Here is a 26,550-nt window from a genome sequence, read left to right as displayed (position 1 = left end):
CTACAATCACAAATAGTAGTATGGGAATATGATGTAGTGGCAAAAACAGAAACCTGGCTTAAAAATGGCGAGGACTGGGTGCTTAATATAAAAGGATATAAAGCATTAGGAAAAGATAGAGAAGATGAAAAGGGAGGTGGGGCAGCAGTACTGATTAGTGAAGACATTGCACTGTTGGAAAGGTAGGATGTCCTTGAAGGGGCAAGGACAGAATCATTAGATTAGAGTTGAGGAGCACAAAGAGTATGATTATGTTACAAGGAGTATTCTGTAGGTCTCCAAATAGAGGGAGAGAGAGAAGCAAATCTGCAGGGAAATCACCAGAGATGTGCAAGAACTATGGAGTGGTGATATTGGAAGACTTTAATTACCCAAATATCATTTGGTATCATGTTAGAATAAAGGGTAAGGAGGTGGAGGAATTTCTGAAATGTGTTCAGGAGAACTTCCTTGATCATAAAAAAATAAGAAAAATAAAATTAAAATAAAAATTATGTTCTCAGCCCAACTAGAAAGGAGGCATTGCTGGATTTGGTGCTGGGAAATGAGGTGGCCAAGTGGACCAAGTGTCTGTGGGGGAGCACGTGGGTAAGGGTGAACATCATATCATAAGGATTAGACTAGTAATGCAAAAAAGCAAGGAACCAAATAAGGTAGAACATCTAGATTGGAAGAGGCTAATTTCAGCACGATAAAAAGGGATCTAGCCAGGGTAGAATGGAACCAAAGACTGAGAGGAAGAGCTGTATCGGACCAATGGGTTATATTTAAGGTAAAGATGTTTCAGGTACAGGTTAGGAACATTCCATCAAAGGTAGGGGAATGAAAAACAGGGCTCCTTTGATGACAAGGGAGATAGATACTATGATGAAACAAAAAAGAGGGTGTATGATGCATATCAGATGAACTCATAAAGTGAGAATCAGGCCATATACTGTAAGTTGGGAGGGGAGATGAAGAGGAAAATAAGACTGGCAAAGAGAGAATATGAGAATAGAATGGCAGTCAACATAAAAGGGAACCCAAAGATCTTCTACAAGCATGTAAATAGTAAGCAAGTAGTAAGAGGTGGAGTGGAGCCTATTGGGGATAAAGAGGGCAATATATCCTTAGAGGCACAGGATAAGGCTAACAGACTTAATGGGTACTGTGCATCAGTGTTCACTAAGGAAATAGATTCTGACAAAATATCAGTGGAAGCGGAGAGAGTAGAGGCATGGATAGGATAAAAATTGAGAGGGGTGAGAGTGTACTAAAAAGCCTGGCTAAACTTAGGGTAGATAACTCACCTGGTCTGATGGCTTGCATCCCAGGTTGCTAAAGGAAGTGGGGATGGAAATAGCAGAAGGCCTTGCCATAACCTTCCAATCTTCGCTGGAGACGTGGGAGATGCCAGAGGATTGGAGAGTGGCAAATGTGACACCCTTATTAAAGAAAGGATGTTAGGACATTCCTAGCAACTACAGGCCAATTAGTTTAACATCAATGGTGAATAACGTTTTAGAAACAATAATCAGGGAAAATATCAACAGACACATAGAGCGGTGTGATTTAATTAAGAATAGCCAGAACGGATTTGTAAAAGGCAGATCATGCTTGATTAATCTAATTGAGTTTTTTGATGAAAAAACAGAGAAGGTTGATGAAGGGTATACGGTGGATGTTGTTTATAGGGATTTTAAGAAAGCATTTGATAAGGTACCACATAAAATACTAGTTAACAAAATTGAGCTCATGGAATTAGAGGATCAGTGTCCAATTAGATAAAAAAAAAATTGGCTTAAGAACAGAAAACAGTGAGTTGTAGTAAATGATTTTTTTTCAGACTGGAAGATGGTAGACAGTGGTGTTCCCCAAGGGTTAGTGCTGGGACCACTGCTATTTCCACTATATATCAATGACTTTGATCTTGCAATACAGAGTAGAATCTCAAATTTTTCCAATGACACCAATCTTTGAGGTATGGCAAACAGTGAGGATGATATAAACCACCTACAACAAGACATAGATAGACTAGCAGAATGGGCAGACAAGTGGCAGATAGAATTTAATACTGACAAGTGTGAGGTGCTGTATTTTGGCAGAAGGAACGGGGAGAGGAAATATAGACTTAGTGACACAGTTCCAAAGTGTGCAGGAACAGAGGGACCTGGGGGTGCATGTGCATAGATCTTTGAAGGTAGCAGGACATATTGTTTAGTTTAGAGATACAGTACTGAAACAGGCCCTTCAGCCCACTGAGTCTGTGCCGACCATCAACCACCCATTTATACTAATCCTACACTAATCCCATATTCCTACCACATCCCCACCTGTCCCTATATTTCCCTACCACCTACCTATACTAGGGGCAATTTATAATGGCCAATTTACCTACCAACCTGCAAGTCTTTTTGTTTGTGGGAGGAAACCGGAGCACTCGGAGAAAACCCACGCAGACACAGGGAGAACTTGCAAACTCCACACAGGCAGCACCCAGAATTGAACCCGGGTCGCTGGAGCTGTGAGGCTGCGGTGCTAACCACTGCGCCACTGTGCCGCCCTATTGTGAGAGTGGTTCGTGAAGCTTTGGGGATCTTGGGCTTCATAAATAGAGGTGTTGACTACAAAAGGAGGGAAGTTATGCTTAACCTGTTTAAAGCTCTGGTTAGGCCCCAACTGGAATATTGCATCCAGTTCTGGTCGTCACACTTCAGGAAGGATGTGAGGGTCCTTGAGAGGGTGCAGAGGAGATTTACCAGAATGGTTCCAGGGATGGAGGATTTTAGTTACAAGGTTAGGTTGGAAAGCTGGGTATGTTCTCCTTACAACAAAGGAGATTGAGGGGATATTTAATAGAAGTGTACAAGATTATGACAGGCTGAGATACGTTTGCTAGAGAATGACTGTTCCCTTTAACTAATGTTACAAGGACCAGGAGATACAGATTGAATTCAACTCCAGATTTTTAAAAATTAATTAATTGAATTTAAATTCCATGGTGAAATTTGAACCCATGTTAGCCAAATTAGCCCGGGGCCTCTGGATTACTAGTCCAGTGACATTACCACTACACCACTGACTCCTCCCTTGTGCTGCAGTTACTCTTGGGCAGGACAGTCAGACTAGTTTAGACTGTGTTCACAGCATTCTGTTAAATTGCATGCCTTTAATTTTCTTTTGCAGGAAGGATTCCCCCAAGATTTTGCCTAATGTCCTTTATAAAATTGGTAACACTCCCCTCATTCGCATCAATAGTATTGCAAAAGAGTATGGACTCAAATGTGAACTATGTAAGTAATTTTATGTTTCTGTCTCTCATGAATGAGCTCAGATTCTTCCATATTATAGACCTGTAGCTTTCAAAGATTTTTTTTGTGGTTGCTGCATAGAAACATGGCATAATCTGGAGACGAATGTGAGCCTGGTGCTATAGTTTAGCTATTATGGTTGTGCTGCAATCAACTATTCCAGCATTATGAGCAGCTGGTACAATCCAAGTCTTTGTATTATAAAGACAGAAGTTATATTGGTTGCATTTGGATCAAATTTGAGGGATTACTCTTCAATCAAACAATCTTCAATCTGTCAATAAATTTTATAGGAAAATGTATTTTGTCCATTTTTAAAATAAATATTCTATAAAATGAAAGATTATGTAAAAATGTTTTATTGAAACTTAGAACAGTAATTAATATCTAATTAAAATATTAGTGAGATAATGGGAAAATTTTCCTCAGGTTGCTCTTTTTGGCAAATTGCAAAAATGTCATAAAAAATTGTTTAAATTTGCTAGAGATGACGATTGGGAAATTTCCTCACTATGTTAACAATGTCTCTAATATATAGTGACAAAAGGAAATCTTTCCCTTATTAGTTGGCTTAGTACAGTGGAGAGTATCCCATGAAAGGGCGAGGGGTGATTTTAATCCTGTCTGCCTGGCGGAAACAGGGCTACTTTGGGCTACTTTGTGTTAGAACATATTTTACAATAAGATTATTCTTAAAAATAATATCACTACCACTAATTTCGTTATTTAATGCAACACTAACTCAATATTTTGTGCTAATTTTTATTTACACTCATCATTTAGCTTCTGTGTGCTAGATATTGATAAAATGTCAGAACAGAAATAACTGGAAACTTAACTTCCCTAAGGCTACTTTTCTAACATCTTTTCTAGTGGCAAAGTGTGAGTTCTTCAATGCTGGTGGGAGCGTTAAGGACCGCATTGCTTTACGAATGATCGAAGATGCTGAGAAGCAAGGGATTCTGAAACCAGGTGATGTCATCATTGAGCCAACCTCAGGTAACACAGGTAAGAATTATGACATCGGCCAAAAGATTTGAGGCGAAGTGGGTCATTGGATTACAACATAACGGAAGACAGCAATACATCTTAGGAAATTCCAGCACAAGCCTTCCTCAGCAGTGTACCCAGGTTCTGTTCTTTTGCCCAGGTCTTCAGTTGAACTCCCAAGATTGCCCCTGAAGCCCTACAGATTTCTGGAGCCAGTGGTGTAGACGTTGCATGTGTCGCACCCATTTCTCAGGAGTAAAATGGGTGCAAAGCATACCAATTTAACATGGACCAACCTTCGCCCAATCTGGCCAGGCATTGGTCCCACTGCTAAATTTGCCGGTACCATTTTGTAGGCATTCTGAATGACAAATCGATGCAGCATTCAGTGCATCCTGAGTGCATTTTGCTGATTATGCACTGAGCAGAAACTCTAAACCTCTGTGCTTTAAAACATAGTCAAAGAAACATGCTCCAAATCTTTGTTGTGGAAAGTTGGTCAAGAGATCCCAAAACATGATACCCACAAAGTCATTGCACATTGATTTTTGTGGTCAAATATTCATCCAGCTCCTGAAAAGTATTCCAAGTGAACCCAAATTGAGGAAATAATGAAAACAACAATATGACTAGAGTAGGAACAAGTGGTCTTGTTTCCAGAATGCAATGTTTCAACTTTGCAACTGGACTCTGTCCTAGAACACCCAATGCCACAATCAACATCATGGGTGGCGCAGTGGTTAGCACCGCAGCCTCACAGCTCCAGCAACCCGGATTCAATTCTGGGTACTGCCGGTGTGGAGTTTGCAAGTTCTGCCTGTGTCTGCGTGGGTTTTTGCCGGGTGCTCCGGTTTCCTTCCATAGCCAAAGACTTGCAGGTTGATAGGTAAATTGGCCATTATAAATTGCCCCTAGTATAGGCAGGTGGTAGCGGAATATAGGGAAGGTGGGGATGTGGTAGGAATATGGGATTAGTGTAGGATTAGTATAAATGGGTGGTTGATGGTCGGCACAGACTCGGTGGGCCGAAGGGCCTGTTTCAGTGCTGTATCTCGAAATAAAAAATAAAATAAATAAATTTTAAAAATGGGATGGCTCTGACACAGAATGATTACATTGGCCAGAATTTTATTTGGCGGTGGAGCCCCGCTCACTGGTTGAAAAGTTGGGGGCAAGCCCACTAGAGCCTGGAAGTCACGCACTGGTTTTTCATGTCCCAGGCCCTTAATAGGCCCCAGGCAGCACTTTCGCCCCCTGCAGCAGGAGGTCCTGTCTTCAGGAGCTTCCGACCAATCGGAGGGCTGGCATTTCCTTGGGACTGCACCCAGCCAGAAGAGGACCATGGATGCCAACACTGAAAGGGAGTGGGGTTTCGGGCCTCGCCAGGGAAAATCTGCTGAGCCACGTCAAGGGCCCCATCCCCAGTCCACAAGGAGGCCGTCTCGTTTTACTGGGCGGCCTTATCGGCTGGCAAAGTACCTGGCTGCCATTAACAAGATACCAGCGGTGGTGTGAGGAGGCCCTTAAGTGGCAAATAATTGGCCTGGTGTGGGCGGGTCATTTTCAACCTCCCCTGCTGCTCGTAAAATGGCAACGGGGGCGGGTAGGCGATGGGATCGGCATTCCGGCCATTATTATTTTGATTGAAGATCTAAGAATTCCAATACATACCCTTGCACTAAATGTCAAATGTTGCCTGCAACAGAATAGGTTGGTTTTGAATTACAATCTTTAGTGAGTCATGGACTTCTACTTCAAGCTTTGATATAAGGAGCAGTTTTCACTGTCCTGATGAGAATCAGTGGTGGGAAATCAGGGGCTGTAATCACCCCAAACATTCCAGAAGGTAAGTGATTAGATTAAAGGGTTAATCATTTTCGATGTTGAGTACTGGATTCTGACTGTCCTAAGTGTCTTAAAGATTCTTATCAACTCATATTTTCACAGGCATTGGCCTGGGGTTAGTGGCCGCTGTGAAAGGATATCGCTGTATTATTGTCATGCCAGAGAAGATGAGCTTAGAGAAGGTAAAAGTAGCACTAAGAAACCCTAATTCTGAATAAAGGAATAGTTCCTATTCAGAAATACTCCATGTTGGGGCTCAATTTATTTCAGATGCAACAAAGCTACTGCTCTTGAATTAGTCTGATGATTGTCTGTCATAGCAACACTTGGCTTATATTATTGAAATCTCATATGGCAACCTGAAATGCTATAAACGTTGAATGTGGTCATCACCTTCATAGCCACAGAGAGAGTGTGGATAGAGATCTGTGACCATTGATTATCACATAGTAGATGAAAGAACCCCTCTATTTCCTCTGTGGTGAAGTGCACTCTTTTTATACACATCCCTTCACTAAGGTTCTGATATGACCTGGGTTGTCTGTATATTCTGTGGGGTAGGGATGGTGGACAGAGCGGAATATCTGATGCGGTTCTCCCTCCATCCTGCCCTCTTGCTTCTCCTCCACTGTGATGAAGTTATACAAGATAACATCATACCTGCTCCCGAGAATCCCTCATATTGGGGATGGAGAGAAGAGATAAAAATCTCCCAGTGGTCTCACTTTGTTAGATGCAGTGAGGAGCAATCCTAGATCTGTGTAGGTAACAGGCCAAAATAAAAATGATTTTAGAAAACATAATTGCCGGCCGCAGAAACTACAACTGGGGGGACTCTTCACATTCTTCAGAGGCTCACAAACTCCTCACTTCCCTGTGTGTCAGCTGATCCTGATAACAGTTGCTCCTTTTAGTTCTTAAGCACAAAAATATAGGATGACATTCCAGCGCAAAAATGAAGGAGTGCTGCACTATTTGAGCTGCTATATTTTAGATGAGATGTTAAATTGAGACCCTGTCAACTCTCTCATTGGATGTAAAAGATCTTATGGAACTATTTCGAAGAAGAGTTATCCCCAGTTCCCTAACCAATATTTATCCCTCACTCAATATCAGTAAGAAACAATTGTCTGGTCATGATCACATTGCTGTTTTTCAGAGCTTGCTGTACACAAATTAGCTGCCACATTATATGGATAAGGGACTAGGGCGGGAAAGTGGAATTGAGGTCGAAGATCAGTCATGATCTTATTGCATGCCGGAGCAGGCTTGAGGGCCCAAATGGCCTACTCCTACTGTTATTTCTTATTGCGACAGCGACTACTCTTCAAATGTACTTCATTGGCTGTAAAGTACTTTGGGATGTTCTGAGGTCATGAAAGGTGCTGCAAGTCTTTTTCCTTTTTTTTTGTCACTAGAAATCATTATAATACATTTAAATGGCCTCACTTAGGGCTTGTGGGCCAAAAAGTAAGGGAAATTGGGATGAATTGACCTTGGAAGCACCAGCATAAAATGCTTCGACCTTCTTTTGTTGCCAAACATTTTGCCCTAATTAGACACTGATATTACACAAAAATGGCATGGAATTTCTAGTCCATTCGTGTGTTTTGTTGTGTCAGTATATTTTTATTGTGAGAGCAGTGTTCCTACCAAATGTCAACAGTCCTTTTTTAATGCTGCACTGATTAGCAACAATTTTCCAACTGTTTTCCTTTTATGTAGGTTAATGTGTTAAAAGCACTGGGAGTTGAAGTGGTGAGGACACCAAATGCTGCAAATCTGAATTGCCCTGACTCTCATATCAGAATGGCCTGGAAACTGAAGAACGAGATTCCGAACTCATATGTGTTTGATCAGGTGAAAACTCATCTTTCAGTATAACCACTGTAAATCTGCCACATCTGAACATTACAACAGTTGATTGTGCAATATATATTTTAAAAAGTGCATCTAGCAGAACTTTGATTTCCTCATGGCACGGTGGGGGAGGGGGGACAGGCCGGGGGGAGGGGGGACTGGCTGGGGGTAGGGGGTGTGCAGACTAGGTGGGTAAGCCATTTTATTTCAAATAAAGTACAGTGAAACGTTCAGAGATCTTCAAATTGATCTTTGAAATTTGACCCTATATTGCTCAATATAATTTCCAAACTCTTAGGACCAACACTGGACTATCCAAAGGAGAAGAGGATAAATCAAATATTTAATTCCCCATCGTTTCTTTTCACACTTCAAAGAATCAGTTTACATGTGAGTCAATTATTTCTGTGCACCTTTAGAAAAATACTTTATATTAAAGCTAGATTGTAGAAGCATATCTGCATGAGGAGTTTTATTGTCTAATCCTGATATTAAGGATTTGGTAATACCAAATTTTGAAATTAATTTTTCCATTACTTCTGAATTATTGAAGAGGTTTCACTTTGTCAGCGATCTTCCCATTCCATTCCAAGTTTCCAAAAGAAGTATCTTTTACTATATAACTATATAAAGATATAGTTAAAAATGTATTTCTAGCCCTTGTAGATTGGATGTAATTTTAATCTCCTAATGAGCAGCTTCTCCATAGGTGTTTCAGTGATGACATAGACATCAGAAGCCAGCTTTATATTTAGTCTAAAAAGCCATTTCAGAATCCTGGTGGGTGGTAATGAGTCATGAAAAGAACCCTTTCAGTCATTGCATGTTTGAGTGAGCTTCACACTAACTAGCGATTGAATAGCTCAAAGGATATTTTCAACAGTGAATGGCATTCGTTTCATAATACAAGCTTGTTTCCTTCCCGTTGTATGCATCTACAAAATAAAGCTGATCAAATATCATTCAGACTTGAGCTGAAAATATTTTTTCTTAACCACAATAAAAGTTAGAGATTATGGGGTGTAGGGTGAGCACAGAAAAGTCCTGTGATCTCTACTGTAGACCCTTTTCCTAGGATTATTAAGCATCACCTCACATTTCTTGGCCTTTCTTCACTCCTGCACCCTTTAAGGTTTTAAAACCAATTTTGTCATCAGCCAGTCACTATTTTTAGGGTTACCTTGTCATTTTCTTTTATTCCTTTCAACCCTAATGATGTCTCTTTGCACTATGGGTCTTGGCCCTTCAAGGTTTCTCAATTTTAAAAAAAATCTATTGCATATGGCTGCATTGTTAGCAGCTTGAAACTATAGCTATGCATTGTAATAGTATAGGAGGGCTTGTTCCCACTTGCATGGTCTTTGTATGTGGCCACTAATCCAATCAAGGAAAGAAAGAAAGCAGGAGGGATGGCAGTATTAATTAAGGATAATATTACCATGCTGGAGAGAGAGGATGTCCTAGAGGGGTCAAAGACCGAATCTATTTGGTTAAAGCTAAGGAACAATTGAGGTACCATTACACTGCTGGGTGTATTCAATAAGCCACCAATGAGTGGGAAAGTTACAGAGGAACAATTTTGCAAGGAAATTACAGAGAGGTGCAAAAACTATAAAATATTTATAATGGGGGATTTTAATTATCCCAATATAGACTGGGATAGTAATAATGTAAAGGGCAGAGAGAGGGAAAAATTTTTAAGGTGTGTTCAGGAGAATTTTCTATGAGTATGCTTCCAGTCCAAGGAGAAAACTGCTAGATCTGGTTCCGGGGAATGAGGTGTCAGTTGGGGAACAGTTATCATCATTGCATAAGGTTTATGTTAGCTATGGAAAAGGACAAGGTGAAATCCAGAGTATAAATAATTAATTGGGGGAGGGTCAATTAAAATGGTGTCAGAACGGATCTGGCCCAGGTAAATTGGATGCAAAGATGGGCAGGCAAAACTGCAATTGAACAATGGGCTTCTTTTAAAGTAAAGATAGTTCAGGTACAGTCAAAGGTACATTCCCATGAAGGGAGAAGATAGGATGAACAAAGCCAGAGCTTTGGATGATGAAAGAGATCAAGAATAAGATGAAGCAGAAAAGGAGTGCAGATGACAGATGCCAGGTTGAATATAGAAAGTTCAGAGGGAAGTGAAAAAAAAACAAGAGCAGCAAAGAGAAAGAATGAGAAGAGACTGGCAGCCAATATAAAAGGGAATTCAAAATAAGCACATAAATAAAGAAAGTGTGATTAAAAAGAGGAGCAGGGCCGATTAGGGACCAAAAAGGGCATTTATGCATGGAGGGAAAGGGCATGGCTGAGGCACTAAATGAGTACCTTTACATTTGTCTTTCCCAAGGAAGAAGGTGCTGCCAAGGTAGTAGTGAAAGAGGAGGTAGTTGAGACACTGGAGGGGCTAAAAATAGACAAAGAGTAGGCTTTAGAAAGGCTGGCTATAGTTATAATGAATAAGTCACCAGGACCATATCAGATGCATCCGAGAATACTGAGGGAAGTAAGGGTGGAAATTGTGCAGGCACTGGCCAGCATCTTACAATCCACCTTAGATACATCCAATTTTCTTTTGAAATCATTCATCATCCCTGCTTCCACCACCCTCGTAGGCATTGAGTTCCAGGTCATTACCACTTGCTACATACAAAAGTCCTTCCTCATATTCCCCCTGCATCTCTTACCCAAAACTTTAAATCTGTGTCCCCTCGTTCTTGTACCATCAGCTAATGAACAGCTTTTTTGTCTACCTTTGTCTAAACCTGTCATAATCTTGTACATCTCCATAAATCTTCCCTCAATCTCCTTTGCTCCAAGGAGAACAACCTCAGCTTCTCGATTCCAACCTTGTAGTTAAAATCCCTCATCTCTGGAACCATTCTGGTACATCTCCTCTGCACCCTATTAAGGACCTACACATCCTTCCTAATGTGTGGTGGCCAGAACTGGATGCAATACTCTAGTTGTGGCTTAACCAGAGCTTTATGAAGGTTCAGCATAACTTTCCTACTTTACTCAATACCTCTATTTATGAAGTCCAAGATTCCATATGCTTTGCTAACTGCTCTCTCAATATGTCCTACCATCTTCAAAGACAATGCATATAATCCCCCAGGTCCTTCTGTCCCTGTACACTCTTGAGAACTGTGCCATTTAGTCTATTTTGCCTCTCCCTATCCTTTCAGGCAAAATTCCATCTGCCAATTGTCTATCTATTCTGTTAGTCTAGCCATGTCCTATTGCTGTTGTTTGATATCATCCTCACACCTGCCACACCTCCAGGTTTGGTATAATCTACAAATTTGAAACTTTACTCTGTATTCCAATATCCCAGTCATTTATATATATCAACAAGTGCCTTGGGGAACACCACTGTCTACCATCCTCCAGTCTGAAAAACAATCAATTGTATATGTGCAAAAATCATTGAAGGTTGCAGGGCAGGTTGAGAAAGCAGTTAATAAGGCATATGGAATTCTGGGCTTTATAAACAGTAGCATATAGTACCAAAGCAAGAAAGTTATGCTAAACCTTTATAAAACACTGGTTCAGCCTCAACTGGAGTATTGTGTCCATTCTGGGCACCTGTGAACACCTTGTAGAGGGTGCAGAAAAGATTTACGAAAATGGTTCCGGAAATGTGGATAGTTTGGTGAATCCTTCGAGAAGTGAAGGTTGAGAGGAGATTTGATAGAGGTGTTCAAAATCCTGAAGGGTCTGATGGGGAGAAACGGTTCCCGTTGGCAAAGGGTCAAGAACTAGAGAACACTGAATTAAGGTAATTGGACAAAAAACCAGAAGTGACATGAGGAAAACCTTTTTATGCAGTGAGTAGTTAGGATCTGGAATGCAATGCCCGAAAGTGTGGTGGAGGCAGGTTCAATTGTGGCTTTCAAAAGAAAGTTAGATAATTATCTGAGGAGAAAAATTTGCAGGGATACGAGGAAAGGGCAGGGGAGTGGGACTAGCTGAATTGCTCTTACAGAGAACTGACACGGACACAATGGGCCAAATGGCCTCCTTTTTGTACTGTAATAGTTCTATGATTACCTTAGGAAATTGTAACACTTAGCTATAAATCTGTTGCTTTGAATTAAATAGAAAAGGTAACGTCAATATTTATTTTATCCTCAGTATCAAAATGCTGGCAATCCATTAGCACATTATGACATTACAGCAGAGGAAATTCTGGATCAGTGTGATGGTAAGTACAATGATTAGTGATTCTTTGCAGGAGCTATTCTTAACTTACTGAAGGACACAAAGCATATGGTGTCCTAGTGTATTGTAGGTTGTTATACTGACTGAGCAGTAAGCCACAGGTTATCCACACCATGATTGCATACTAGTTTCCATTGTTGGTCAAAAACATGACAAGTCACAATGTAGTTGCCAAGTGGATAGAGGTCTTCACACCCTTTCCCTTAATAAACCATAGGTCTAATGCTATCTTGGATGAGGTACCAGGAATGTTCACATTGGTGCATCACCCTGTCATTGCCGCAATCAGTTGGTTCAGGTGTGCACAACTTTCTTATTTTCTAAATTTGCATACAGCTTGAATTTGTACTTAGAGGAAACTTTAATGCTGGGGTGTAATTTTATACCTTTGACTTTGGTAAATAGGTAATACACCCCCTCACTGGGTTTCTCCCTCCATGCCAATGCACTTACCTCTGGTGTAAATCCAGAGTTATTCCAAGATCTTTCCTATTCATTACTTACATGCTACCTCTTCAAAACAACATCTAGCACTGGGGTCAGCTTCCATATGAAAATTGATGACACCCAATTCAACATTTCTGCCACTGCCATTATCTTTAGGGCTGTTGTACCAAATGACTACATGTCTAATGTCAAGTGTTGGATGACTCCTAATTCCCTACAGCTCCATGTCAGCAAAACTGAAGTCATTCGGCTTGGCTCTTGCCAATATCTATGCATCTCTGCTATTGACTCTGTCAATCTACCTGGCTGTTTGCTCAGGCTAACCCCAGCCTGTTCAACCTAGAGTTGAGCTTTCTATGCATATTTGGATCATAGTAAACGCTGGAACATTTGCCAGTCGCACCCCTATGCTATACCTATTTTGTTGAAATTTATATCCAGAACAACATGGCACAGAACATTGACTTCTCGAATGCCTTCCTCACTAACCTCCCACCTTCACAAATTCCAGCTAATCCAAAACTTCACAGCCTGACACTTCACTCATTCAAAGTTCCAAGCATTTATTACTTAGTCTTTGCCTAGCTCTTTGTGCCCTGACTCACAAGCTTCAAGATCCTTGTCCTCACTTTTAAGTTTCCCAGAGTCTTGCCCCATCCTATCTTCTCTAGCCATATGCCCCAGTCCTCACTCAGTGTTTTTCTGAATTTGAATTGTCTTCTATCCCCTCTGATCCGCCAATGAATTGAAACTTTTCTGGCCCCTACACCTCAGCCTCTAGAACGCTCTTCTAAAATCACTTTACCTTTCTGTCTCTCTCCTGACTTTCAAAAAACTTTCTAACAACCTATCTACTTGACCATGATATTGGCCCATTCTTACCCTTTTCTTTCTATTAATCCATTTATTATCTGCAAGGCTTTTACAAGGGGTAGATCATTTGTGGTAATCCAGGTAGATTTTGCACAAAAGCATAATCAAAGTAAGATCAATGTCTTTCCATGGCTGTTGGCATAGATCAGAAAGCTCTGAAACCTTATTGAAACTTAACCTTGCTAAGGTGACTCTTTGCTGATAGTTTGAGATTAACTAATCTTGCAAGGTTGCCCTCCATTCAGACTGCAACTTAATACTAAAACATTATCAAAGGAGTATTTCCAATTAAGTTATTGGCTCATTTCTAATTGCATCATTCAAAAAATTGCAATCCTAGGATTGAATTTCTATTTCATTTTATTGCCTTAGGACAAGTTGATGTTTTCGTGGCAGGTGCTGGAACTGGCGGTACCATCACTGGTGTAGCAAGGAAATTCAAGGAAAAGTGTCCCAACTGTCAGGTATTTCATTTTAGAGAATAAATGAATATTGATTGAGGAAAGCCTTCTGGCTATATTAAATTGACTGTTGTTCTTCAAGATGAAAGAGATACTTGAAAAATGGTGACTTCCTATTGACTCTGCTGATGTAATGAAAGATCTGTTCTGCCTGCCAAGTAACTGTAATTACTAGTGTTGGGGTGATTAATTCTGATTTATTGAGGGACTGAAGCTGTCTATCTGATTATATATGGCTGAATCCAAGATAGCTCATTTTCAATTTTGAGGGTTTGGGGTCTTGAATTTTATGCTCATCAAAAGGAGGAATATTAGGCCAAGAACATGAAACACACTTGAACACACTAAAACAGTCCTAGGTCTGTAAAGCAGATATAGCTCTACTCAAGCCTGCATGTCTCAACCCTAATGTCTTACAACACCAGTGTAACATTTTCCATTTCCCATTCTTTGGCCCTTCTGAGTCCGCCTGCCAATATTGCATTGGTTTTATACTTTGGCTCCATGCCATCAGAATATACAGAAGTGTGTAATTTGCTACCAAACTCTTGCCAATAAAAGTTTTCTATTGCTGTCTTATATTACTTGTCCCACTTGCAATGATAGGATCTGCCTTGCCAGTGTTATGCTGCACTTAAGGCGCACACATTACAGAAGTCTCAGCAGTGCACTGGTGTAAAATATACAACCAATGGATCAGATCTAAGCTCTGCAGTCCTGCCACATCCAGTCATGGTGGTGGACAACTAAACAACTAACTGGAGGAGGAGGCTCCACAAATATCCCCATTCTCAATGATGGGGGAGCCCAGCACATCAGTGCAAAAGATAAGGCTGAAGCATTTGCAACAATCTTCAGCCAGAAGTGCCAAGTGGATGATCCATCTCAGCCACTTCCTGAGGTCCCCAGTATCTCAGATGCCAGTCTTCAGGTAATTTGATTCAGTCCGCGTGATATCAAGAAAGGTCTGAAGGCTCTGGGTGCTGCAAAGGCTATGGGCCTTGACAATATTCCGGCAATAGTACCAAAGACCTGTGCTCCAGAACTTGCCGCGCCTCTAACCAAGCTGTTTCAGTACAGCTACAACACTGGCATCTACCTGGAAATGTGGAAAATTGCCCAGGTATGTCCTGTACATAAAATGCAGGACAAATCCAACCCGACCAATTACCACCCCATTAGTCTACTCTCGATCATCAGTAAAGTGATGGAAAGTGTCGTCGACAGTGCTATCAAGTAGCACTTGCTTAGCAATAAGCTGCTCAGTGATGCTCAGTTTGGGTTCCACCAGAGCCACTCAGCTCCTGACCTCATTACAACCTTGGTTCAAAAAAAAATGGACAAGAGAGCTGAACTCAAGAGGTGAGGTGAGAGTGACTGCCCTTGACATTAAGGCAGCATTTGACCGAGTCTGGCATCAAAGAGCCCTAGCAAAACTGGAGTCAATGGAAATCAGGGGGAACACTCTCCACTGGTTGGAGTCATACCTAGTGCAAAGGAAGATGGTTGTGGTTGGCGGAGGTCAATCATCTGAGCTCCAGGACATCACTGCAGGAGTTCTTCAGGGTTCTTCACTCATCAGCTGAGGGAGGGCAGTAGGTGGTAATCAGCAGGAGGTTTCCTTGCCCATGTTTGACCTGATGCCATGAGACTTCATGGGGTCCGGAGTCAATGTTGAGGACTCCAAGGGCAACTCCCTCCTGACTGTATACTACTGTGCCGCCACCTCTGCTGGGTCTGTCCTGCCGGTGGGACAGGACATACCCGGGGATGGTGATGGCAGTGTCTGGGACATTGTCTGTAAAGTATGATTCTGTGAGTATGACTATGTCAGGTTGTTGCTTGAATAGTCTATGGGACCGCTCTCCCAACTTTGGCACAAGACCCCCAGATGTTAGTAAAGAGGACTTTGCAGGGTCGACTTTGCTGTTGTCGTTTCTGGTGCCCAGGTTGATGCCAGTTGGTCCGTCTGGTTTCATTCTTTTTCCTTGACTTCATAGCAGTTAGATACAACTGAATGGCTTGCTAGGCCATTTCAGAGGGCATGTAAGAGTCAACCACATTATATGATCCTTGACAGGGTGGATGTGGAAAGGATGTTTCTCCTTGTGGGAGAATCCAGAACTAGGGGTCACTGTTTAAAAATAAGGGGTCGCCCATTTAAGACAGAGCTGAAGAAAAATGTTTTCTCTGAGGGTCGTAAGTCTTTGGAGTTTTCTTCCTCAAAAGGCGGTGGAAACAGAGTCTTTGAATATTTTTAAGGCAGAGTTAAATAGATTCGATGAAGGGTCACTGACCTGAAATGTTAACTCTGCTTCTCTCTCCACAGATGCTGCCAGACCTGCTGAATATTTCCAGCATCTGCAGTATTTTGCTTTTATATTATTGTAGATAGATTCTTGTTAAGTAAGGGGGTGAAAGGTTATCGGGCTGGTGGAAATGAGGAAAAATCAGTTCAGCTGTGAACTTATTGAATGGTGGAGCAGGCTCGAGGGGTCAAGTGGCCTACTCCTGCTCCTAATTCGTATGTTTGTATGTACACATGATTAAAATTGGGAATGCTCAAGAGGCCACACAAGTGCCCCATCTCCAACAAGAGAGAATCTAACCATCTCCCCTTGACATTCAATGGCATTACTATTGCTGAATCCCCCATTATCAACATCCTAGAGGCTACCACTGACCAGAAACTGAACTGGAGTAGCCATATAAATACCGTGGCTACAAGAGCAGGTCAGAGGCTAGGAATCCTGCAGCGAGTAACTCGCCTCCTGACTCCCCAAAGCCTGTCCATCATCTACAAGGCACAAGTCAGGAGTGTGATGGAATACTCTCCACTTGCCTGGATGGGTGCAGCTCCAACAACACTCGAGAAGCTCGACACCATCCAGGACAAAGCAGCCCGCTTGATTGGTACCCCATCCACTAACATTCACTCCCCCCACACTTACACACAGTGGCAGCAGTGTGTACCATCTACAAAATGCACTGCAGCAAGGCTCCTAAGACAGCATCTTCCAAACCTGCGACCTCCTCCACCTAGAAGGACAAGGGCAACACTTGCATGGGAACACCACCACCTGCAAGTTCCCCTCCAAGCCACACAGCATCTTGACTTGGAAGTATATCACTGTTCCTTCACTGTTGCAGGGTCAAAATCCTGGGACTCCCTTCCTAACAGCACTGTGGGTGTATCTACCCCACATGGACTGCAGCAGTTCAAGAAGGCAGCTCACCACCACCTTCTCAAGGGCAATTAGGGTTGGGCAATAAATGCTGTCCTAGCCAGCAATGCCCACATTCCATGAATGAATGAATAAAAAAAATTATAATGACAGTCTAAGGTGCTATAAAATTCTACCAAATCTGATTGAGAGCTCACTGATTTAATGTCAAGGTCAGAATGGAAGAAACTGGCCCTTTTAACTAACCAGAACTTTGCTACAATTACATGTAAATTTTATTCACAAATAACATACTCGCTCATGTTAGTCTAGAAAAATTAATTGTTTTTATTTCTTGTTAGATCATTGGTGTTGACCCTGAAGGTTCAAGCATGGCTGAACTAGAAGAACCGAACCGAATAGACGTACCGTCATATGAAGTAGAAGGAATTGGCCATAAATTTATACCCACAGTACTGGACAGAAAAGTATGTCCTTGCATCCTAGATGATGGTTATATTTTTTAAAGGTCTCACTGCTCACAACTTATTATAAAACGAGGTCAATGTGACATTTACGGTTGGTTCAGCTTGAGCCTTGGTTCAAAATGTACAATAATTAAGGCTGAGATTATTGTAAATGTTTTCCATTTGAAAGTAAATCTAAAATTGTTTTCAGTAAGGATGAGCTGGTGGAAGAACCATTCATGTTTCTGCTTTGTATTTTTTTTAGAAATTATATATGACATAGATTCTTTTAACAGGCAGCAAGCACTACTCATCTGAGCTTCAAACCGTTAAAACCTTGGAAGATTGTAATGTAAATGAATAAGAAGGGACTGTTCAGATAAGTTGGCCTGTTTCTTCCAACAGATCATTTTCAATTTTCCATCGCAGACTCTATAAAAGAATTATAGAGAGCTGATTGGCAACTTGTTCCAAAGCCATTGCTTTCACTTTGCAGAAAGTGCATGAGGAGAGCATGGTTATGGCTCTTCCTCTGATGTTTCTCTTTTCTTAGCTGGCTCTTATCACAACTCAGTGATGTGGGAAAAGCAGTCATGAACCCTGCAACCAGTACTTCCCTGCCCAATAATAGCATATACCTTAAAGATACAATGAACTACAGCCTGTATTCTTTGCTTTCAATACTCCTTGGGGCAAATTGACAACTTCTCAGGGAACTGATTAGTCTGAAGGGCTAAGAAAAGTTTAATAATGATCTTTAGCTTAATTGTTCAAAGCAAGAGTGGTCCATGTAATAGTAACAAGAATGTTCTTTCTCATTCAGGTGATTGACAAATGGCTGAAGGTTAATGATATGGAAAGCTTTGCAATGGCTCGGATGTTGATCAAAAAAGAAGGATTGCTGTGTGGTAAACCATGTTTCAGATAGTACCTACATTAATTTTTCTGCGCTTATGTCAAACGAGTTTCACAACAAATTGGATCCAAAATTGGCTTAGTGGCAGGAGGCAGAGGGAGATGGTCGAGGGTTGTTTTTACCATTGGAAGCCTGTGACCAGTGGCGTACTGCAGGGTTCGGTGCTGGGACCCTTGCTGTTTGTAGTGTACACTAATGATTTAGACGTGAATACAGGAGGTATGATCAGTAAGTTCACAGCTGGCACGAAAATTGGTGGTGTCGTAAATAGTGAGGAGGAAAGCCTCAAATTACAGGACGATATAGATGGGCTGGTAAGATGGGCAGAGCAGTAGCAAATGGAATTTAATCCTGAGAAGCGTGAGGTGATGCATTTTGGGAGGACTAATAAGGCAAGGGAATATACAATGGATGGTAGGACCCTAGGAAGTACCGAGGGTCAGAGGGACCTTGGTGTACTTGTCCATAGATCACTGAAGGCAGCAGCACAGGTAGATAAGGTGACTGGGAAGACAAATGGGATACTTGCCTTTATTAGCCAAGGCATAGAAGATAAGAGCCAGGGAGGTTATGATGGAGCTGTATAAAACGCCAGTTAGGCCACAGCTGGAGTACTGTGTACAGTTCTGGTCACCACACTATAGGAAGGATGTGATTGCACTGGAGAGGGTGCAGAGGAGATTCACCAGGATGTTGCCTGGGCTGGAGTATTTCAGCTATGAAGAGAGACTGGATAGGTTAGGGTTGTTTTCCTTAGAGCAGAGAAGGCTGAGGGGGGACCTGATTGAGGTGTACAAAATTATGAAGGGCATGGATAGGGTAGATAGAAAGAAACTTTTTCCCTTAGCGGAGGTGTCAATAACCAGGGGGCATAGATTTAAGATAAGAGGCAGGAGGTTTAGAGGGGATTTGAGGAAAAATGTTTTCACCCAGAAGGTGGTTGGAATCTGGAACACACTGCCTGAAGAGGTGGTAGAGGCAGGAACCCTCACAACATTTAACAAGTATTTAGATGAGCACTTGAAACACCGTAGCATACAAGGCTATGGGCCAAGTGCTGGAAAATGGGATTAGAATAGATAGGTGCTTGATGGCCAGCACAGACACGGTGGGATGAAGGGCCTGTTTCTGCGCTGTATAACTCTATGACTCTATAACAGTACCTTTAGAGCATTGGTGGAGGTTATATTGAATTGTGGAACTTATAGTTGCTTGGGCTTGAGAAGATGGTTGTAATGTACCTAATAAAACTGTTCTGAAATCAGTCTTAAGCATAACTGCAAGGGTAGGTGAGTGATCTCTCACAATATGTTTTTTTAGAATTAGAACATTACAGCGCAGTACAGGCCCTTCGGCCCTCGATGTTGCGCCGACCTGTGAAACCATCTGACCTACACTATTCCATTTTCATCCATATGTCTATCCAATGACCACTTAAATGCCCTTAAAGTTGGTGAGTCTACTACTGTTGCAGGCAGGGCGTTCCACGCCCCTACTACTCTCTGAGTAAAGAAACTACCTCTAACATCTGTCCTATATCTATCACCCCTCAACTGAAAGCTATGTCCCCTCGTGTTTGCCATCACCATCCGAGGAAAAAGACTCACTATCCACCCTATCTAACCCTCTGATTATCTTATACGTCTCTATTAAGTCACCTTTCCTCCTCCTTCTCTCCAACGAAAACAACCTCAAGTCCCTCAGCCTTTCCTCGTAAGACCTTCCCTCCATACCAGGCAACATCCTAGTAAATCTCCTCTGCACCCTTTCCAAAGCTTCCACATCCTTCCTATAATGCGGTGACCAGAACTGCACGCAATACTCCAGGTGCGGCCGCACCAGAGTTTTGTACAGCTGCAGCATGACCTCGTGGCTCCGAAACTCGATCCCCCTACTAATAAAAGCTAACACACCATATGCCTTCTTAACAGCCCTATTAACCTGGGTAGCAACTTTCAGGGATTTATGTACCTGGACACCAAGATCTCTCTGTTCATCTACACTTCCAAGAATCTTCCCATTAGCCCAGTACTCTGCATTCCTGTTGCTCCTTCCAAAGTGAATCACCTCACACTTTTCCGCATTAAACTCCATTTGCCATCTCTCAGCCCAGCTCTGCAGCCTATCTATGTCCCTCTGTACCCTACAACATCCTTCGGCACTATCCACAACTCCACTGACCTTAGTGTCATCCGCAAATTTACTAACCCACCCTTCTACACCCTCTTCCAGGTCATTTATAAAAATGACAAACAGCAGTGGCCCCAAAACAGATCCTTGTGGTACACCACTAGTAACTAAACTCCAGGATGAACATTTGCCATCAACCACCACCCTCTGTCTTCTTTCAGCTGGCCAATTTTATTTTTGGCCAGAGTAGCTCCTTGGTAATTGTTGTTGTTCATATAATGCACGATCATTAAAAGCAGATCTTGTAATATAAAAGTTGCCTAGCATGTGTCATGAGGGATACTTGAGCCTTATTGGCAGTCGTGATTTTAAAGCATGGTTCAGTACTTGAGTTGCATTACATGCACTCAGATCCAAATCTATGTAATGGTGAGCAGGAAGCCACCTGATGGGTTGTAGCAGCTACCTTTTGAGGGGGAAAAGTGGATGGGCATTGCCATCATGGAGTCATTGGGCTAGATTTTTGTTCCAGGGCTTGATCCCAATGCTGGGATGAATTCCAGGTCGGGAACTTGGAGATGCTGGCGGCAAGACCCTGGAAGCAATTTTGGAGAAGGTGGCCAATTAAGTGGTTATTAACTGGTATTATGCAACATGGATTGCAACAGAAGTCACATGACCAGTTCCATATCACAAGCTTTTAAGTGGCTTCTAGATTGTGGTTTCCTGATCTTCCCAACCCTCCCATGAAAATTAAGCCAATGGAGTCATGATTTAGAAAAGGCTTGCATAACCGTGGGACCACTTAGTCAATTTTGTGAAATACTCTGCATCTTAATACTTAGTGACTCTGAAAACTGTAATTTTCTGACAATTTTGTCAGACAGTGATCTTGTCAGCAATGGAAATTTAACTCAGTTGTTGAGGTGACTCACAGAAGACGAGCCAATCTTTAGCCTCCCCACGAAGCCAACTCTGCTGAGGCCAAAACACAATGCACTGCAAATGATAGCTTGGCAGATGTGGTCCCTTTGTATTTATACATCTGTAAAAGGTCTTCAGAGGCTGCCTCCATTTGAGGTGCCCTCTCTTTCACCTACCTAATTGCAGCTCGCAAGTCTGACAGTGGGGCTGCCAATCTTTCAGTGCCGGAGGGTCTCCGATTGGCCCTTGATGTGCTGGGTCACAGCCTCAAGCAATTTACTCTTAATATCATGCTATTTTGTTTATAAAATTAATTAGACCAAAGAGGGTGTCTCCAAGAAAATAGTACATCGACAGAAGTATCTTCTCCAAGGTTTTGAATATTTGTCAGTCCTTCATGTTGTTATGGGAAAGAACTAAAAAGTTGGCTTAGTGGGAAGCTGAAAATTGGCTAGTCTTCTGTGAGTCACCTTAACACCTGAACCAAATTTCCATTGCTGACAAGATTACTGTCTGACAAAATTGTGAAAAAATTATAGCTTTCAGAGTTATTATAAGTATGAAGACACAGAATATTTCACAAGATTGATAAACTGGTCCAATCGTTAAACAGGACATTTGTAAAACACGACTCCATTGGTTTAATTTTCAGGGAGACGTTGGGAAGATCAGGAAACCACAATCTAGAAGCCACTTAAAAGCTTGTGATATGGAACTGGTTGTGCAATTTCTGTTAACATCCCTGTTGCATAAGACCACTTAGTTGGCATTTATTTTGAAAACAGTAACCCTTCCAAGCTCAAATTTAAACAAAATATATTATATACATACAAGTATGTGAAAGGAAAGGCGAGAAAAGTTCATCAGGCCCTCAATGCCTATCCCCATCCACTAGTGATACTGGAGGTAAAATTCAACCTCGGCACAGGTACAAAGTGGGTGGTAGTGGATTGGCCTGACTGCCCTTCCCATCGACTTTACTACAACCCCAACTAAGCTGAGTTTTACCCCCACTAATTCCTGGGGGAGGCAATTGCATGTACCCTCTATAAATTGAATTCATTTAGCTTTGAGATGACTTGCTATGTGTTCTTTTGGATTTTTTTCACAGTACATATACTGCGTCCGATATGGGGTGTATAAAAAAACTTTGAAGAGCTTCCATTTCTGACAGCAAGTTTAATGCTGGGGATGCTATGACCCACACTGCAGAAAAGGACCCTCATAATGTTTAAGCAAACAGTTTGCTTACAGTCAACATTTTGGTAGAAAATATGACACGGCTGTTTCTTAGTACAGTGTCATCAAATTAAGTAGCATTTAGAATGGTTTTATAGACAACATGAAAAAAGGTTATTTTGAATGATGATAGCACTTTTTTGCAGTAAAAGGTTTGGTACAATGCAGCCCCGTGTTGTATTGAATCCAATAACAAGTGCCAATGCTTTTAATTTTAAATGTGGTTGGTGTTGATTGGAGTCTTTGGCCCAGATTTTGTAATGATGGTAAAACTGTCAGCATTTGCCGTCATAACTCCTCTGAAACTGGCAGCAACTTCTGGGCTGGGATTTTACTGGTCTTGGGTATCAGGCTGGTAAAATGGGGGAACAGCTCCCCAATGCAGTTAAGCCACTGGGGAGGTTTCCCAGCAGCGGGAATGGCAGAGGCTCAGCTGCCTGCCAACTGGAAGCAATCAATTTGAATAATTAAAAGCATAATTAAGGGGCATTTTCCCAGGCTGCTGGCAATGTGACCCCTGTCGTGTGAGGATGCTGCCAGCTGCTTGGAGGCAGCCTCCCAGCAGTTTCCTGGGGGAGGGGCTCCATCAGGGCCAAAGGCCTCACTCCAATCACTGGGGCCTGCCTGCTGGTAAAAAAAAACTCTCTGCTACCCCTGCCAGGGCACCTCAAAATGGAGGTGACCTCGCCTTTCCCTTGCCTTAGCAGCAGCTACCTCTCTTTCTGCAGAAGTAACCTCACTGCAGAGCTGCTCTGATTGGTCACCTCCCCCGCCTGCCTCATCCTGGCAACATTGCAGGGGAAGTCCAACCTCACATCCTAGCAAGCTGGCCAACCAAAAAACACCCGGAAGTTGGAACATTCCCCCTTCTGGGAAGATCCTGCCCCTGCAGTCTGCACATGTGCAGTTAAACACAGAAATCCAAGATCTGCTATTCTCCATAGGATGTGTTGCTGAGATGTCCCCAGTTTGCAATCAGTTAGAAATCACTGAATTAATGAGAACTTGCCTTTTTACGGCATTAGCCTTGCTGTAAAAACCCTTGAAAAAGTTCCTCCTTATTGAATCAGGTATAACTGGGTTTTTAGTGGCATACTAATTTCAAAATTACTTCTGAACTGCCTCAGTGGCCCTGAAAAACTAATTTTATATTTGAGGAAAGCCGAATTTCTCCATTTTGATCAAATCCATATTTTTTTTTTTGTTGAACAAAGTTTGTTCATGATATTTCAGCTTCTATCTTAATCTCATGTGCATGTCCCAATCATTTATTTCACTCTCTGTAAACTGTAATTTAATGTGAAGGATAATCAGTGCATTTTACCTCCTGTGTACAAAAGCAAAATACTGCAGATGCTGGAAATCTGAAATAAAAACAAAGTGCTGGAAAAACTCAGCAGGTCTGGCAGCTGCTGAGGCGAGAGAAGCACAGTTAATGTTTCAGGTCAGTGACCTTTCTTCAGAACTGACAGATATAAGAAATGTAAAAGATTTTAAGCAAGTAAAGCAGGGGTGGGGCAAGAGATAACAAAAGAGAAGATATTGATAGGACAAGGTCACAGAATAGCTGACCAGAAGGTCATGGGGCAAAGGCAAACAATATGTTAATGGTGTGCTGAAAGACAAAGCATAAGTACAGATAGGGTGTTAATGGACTGAAAACTGAACAGCCACAAGCACAAACATGAAAAAAAACGGGGAAAAAACAGTGGGTAGGCACAGTAGAGACAAACTGAACAAACTAAAATAAAATAAACACACAAAAAAAATAACTGAAGATAAAAGTAAAATGGGGGGCCCATCATGCTCTGAAATTATTGAACTCAATGTTCAGTCTGGCAGGCTGTAGCGTGCCTAATCGGCAAATGAGATGCTGTTCCTCCAGCTTGCGTTGATGTTCACTGGAACACTGCAGCAATCCCAGGACAGAGATGTGAGCATGAGAGCAGGGGGGAGTGTTAAAATGGCCAGCAACCGGAAGCTCAGGGCCAAGCTTTCGGACTCAGTGGAGGTCTTCTGCAAAGCGGTCACCCAGTCTCCGTTTGGTCTCCCCAATGTAGAGGAGACCACATTATGAGCAGCAAATACAGTATACTACATTGAAAGAAATACAAGTAAATCGCTGCTTCATTTGAAAGGAGTGTTTGGGGCCTTGGATAGTGAGGAGAGAGGAGGTAAATAGACTTCCTTCGACCTCCTTCCCAAAATCCACAAACAGGACTGTTCCGGCAGACCCATTGTTTCAGCCTGTTCCTGCCCCACTGAACTTATTTCTTCCTATCTTGTCTCTATCTTTTCTCCCCTAGTCCAGTCTCTTCCCACCCACATCTGTGACTCTTCTGATGCCCAACGTAATTTTGACAATTTCCAGTTTCCTGGCCCCAACCGCCTTCTCTTCACTATGGACATCCAATCGCTCTACAGCTCCATCCCCCACCAGGACGGTTTGAGGGCTCTCCGCTTCTTCCTTGAGCAGAGGCCCAACCAGTCCCAATCCACTGCCACCTTCCTCCGCCTGGATGAACGTTCTCACATTGAACAACTTCTCCTTCAACTCCACTCACTTCCTTCAAGTAAAAGGTGTTGCTATGGGTACCCGCATGGGCCCTAGTTATGCCTGGCATTTTGTGGGCTATGTCGAGCATTTCTTGTTCCAGTCCTAATCAGGCCCCCTCCCCCAACTCTTTTCTGGTACATTGATGACTGTATCGGTACCATTTCCTGCTCCCGCCCCGAACTGGAAAACTTTATCAACTTTGCTTCTAACTTCCACCCTTCTCTTGCCTTTACATGGTCCATCTCCGACACTCCCCTCCCCTTCCTCAACTTCTCTGACTCCATCTCTGGGGATAGGCTGTCTACTAATATTCATTATAAGCCCACCGACTCCCGCAGCTACCTCAACTACACTTCTTCACACCCTGCCTCCTGTAAGGACTCCATTCCATTCTCCCAGTTTCTCCGTCTATGACGCATCTGCACTGATGATGGTACCTTCCATGACAGCGCTTCTGATATGTCTTCCTTTTTCCTCAACCAAGGATTTCCCCCCACTGTGGTTGACAGGGTCCTCAACCGTGTCCGGCCCATTTCCCGCACCTCTACCCTCACCCTTTTCCCTCCCTCCCAGAACTACGACAGGGTTCCCCTTGTCCTCACTTTCCACTCCATCAGCCTCCATATACAAGGATCATCCTCTGCCTATTCCGCCACCTCCAGCGTGATACCACTACCAAACGCATCTTCCCCTCCCTTCCACTGTCAGCATTCCAAAGGGATCGTTCCCTCCGCGACACCCTGGTCCACTCCTCCATTACCCCACCACCTCATCCCTGTCCCATGGCACCTTCCCCTGCAAGCGCAGCAGGTGTAATACCTGCCCAATTACCCCTCTCCTCACTATCCAAGGCCCCAAAAACTCCTTTCAGGTGAAGCTGCAATTTACTTGTACTTCTTTCAATGTAGTATACTGTATTTGCTGCTCACAATGTGGTCTCCTCTACAATGGGGAGACCAAACGGAGACTGGGTGACCGCTTTGCAGAAGACTTCCACTGAGTCCGAAAGCTTGACCCTGAGCTTCCGGTTGCTGGTCATTTTAACACTCCCCCCTGCTCTCATGCTCATACTTCTGTCCTGGGATTGCTGCAGTGTTCCAGTGAACATCAACGCAAGCTGGAGGAACAGCATCTCATTTGCCGATTAGGCACGCTACAGCCTGCCG

The 26,550-nt window shown here is 42.5% G+C and overlaps 2 protein-coding genes across 10 annotated transcripts in view; one reads left to right on the top strand and one right to left on the bottom strand.

Moving 5' to 3' along the window:
• The window catches only part of LOC137381380 (sialic acid-binding Ig-like lectin 13), a 213,867-nt gene that overhangs the window by 34,420 nt on the left and 152,897 nt on the right, over positions 1-26,550 (bottom strand). The window lies entirely within an intron of this gene.
• Positions 1-26,550, top strand: part of LOC137381379 (cystathionine beta-synthase-like protein) — a 64,502-nt gene that overhangs the window by 21,518 nt on the left and 16,434 nt on the right. For all 5 annotated transcript variants that reach the window (XM_068053871.1, XM_068053875.1, XM_068053872.1 and 2 more), the window contains 8 exons: positions 3,166-3,272; positions 4,164-4,298; positions 6,228-6,307; positions 7,851-7,985; positions 12,120-12,189; positions 13,899-13,990; positions 17,514-17,639; positions 18,442-18,526. In XM_068053871.1, the coding sequence (XP_067909972.1) occupies positions 3,166-3,272; positions 4,164-4,298; positions 6,228-6,307; positions 7,851-7,985; positions 12,120-12,189; positions 13,899-13,990; positions 17,514-17,639; positions 18,442-18,526 (830 nt within the window). The remainder of the gene's footprint in view (positions 1-3,165; positions 3,273-4,163; positions 4,299-6,227; positions 6,308-7,850; positions 7,986-12,119; positions 12,190-13,898; positions 13,991-17,513; positions 17,640-18,441; positions 18,527-26,550) is intronic.

The sequence above is a fragment of the Heterodontus francisci genome, chromosome 22, assembly GCF_036365525.1.
Source record: "Heterodontus francisci isolate sHetFra1 chromosome 22, sHetFra1.hap1, whole genome shotgun sequence".
Classification (NCBI taxonomy): domain Eukaryota; kingdom Metazoa; phylum Chordata; class Chondrichthyes; order Heterodontiformes; family Heterodontidae; genus Heterodontus; species Heterodontus francisci.
This window is presented reverse-complemented; position numbering and strand designations above follow the sequence as displayed.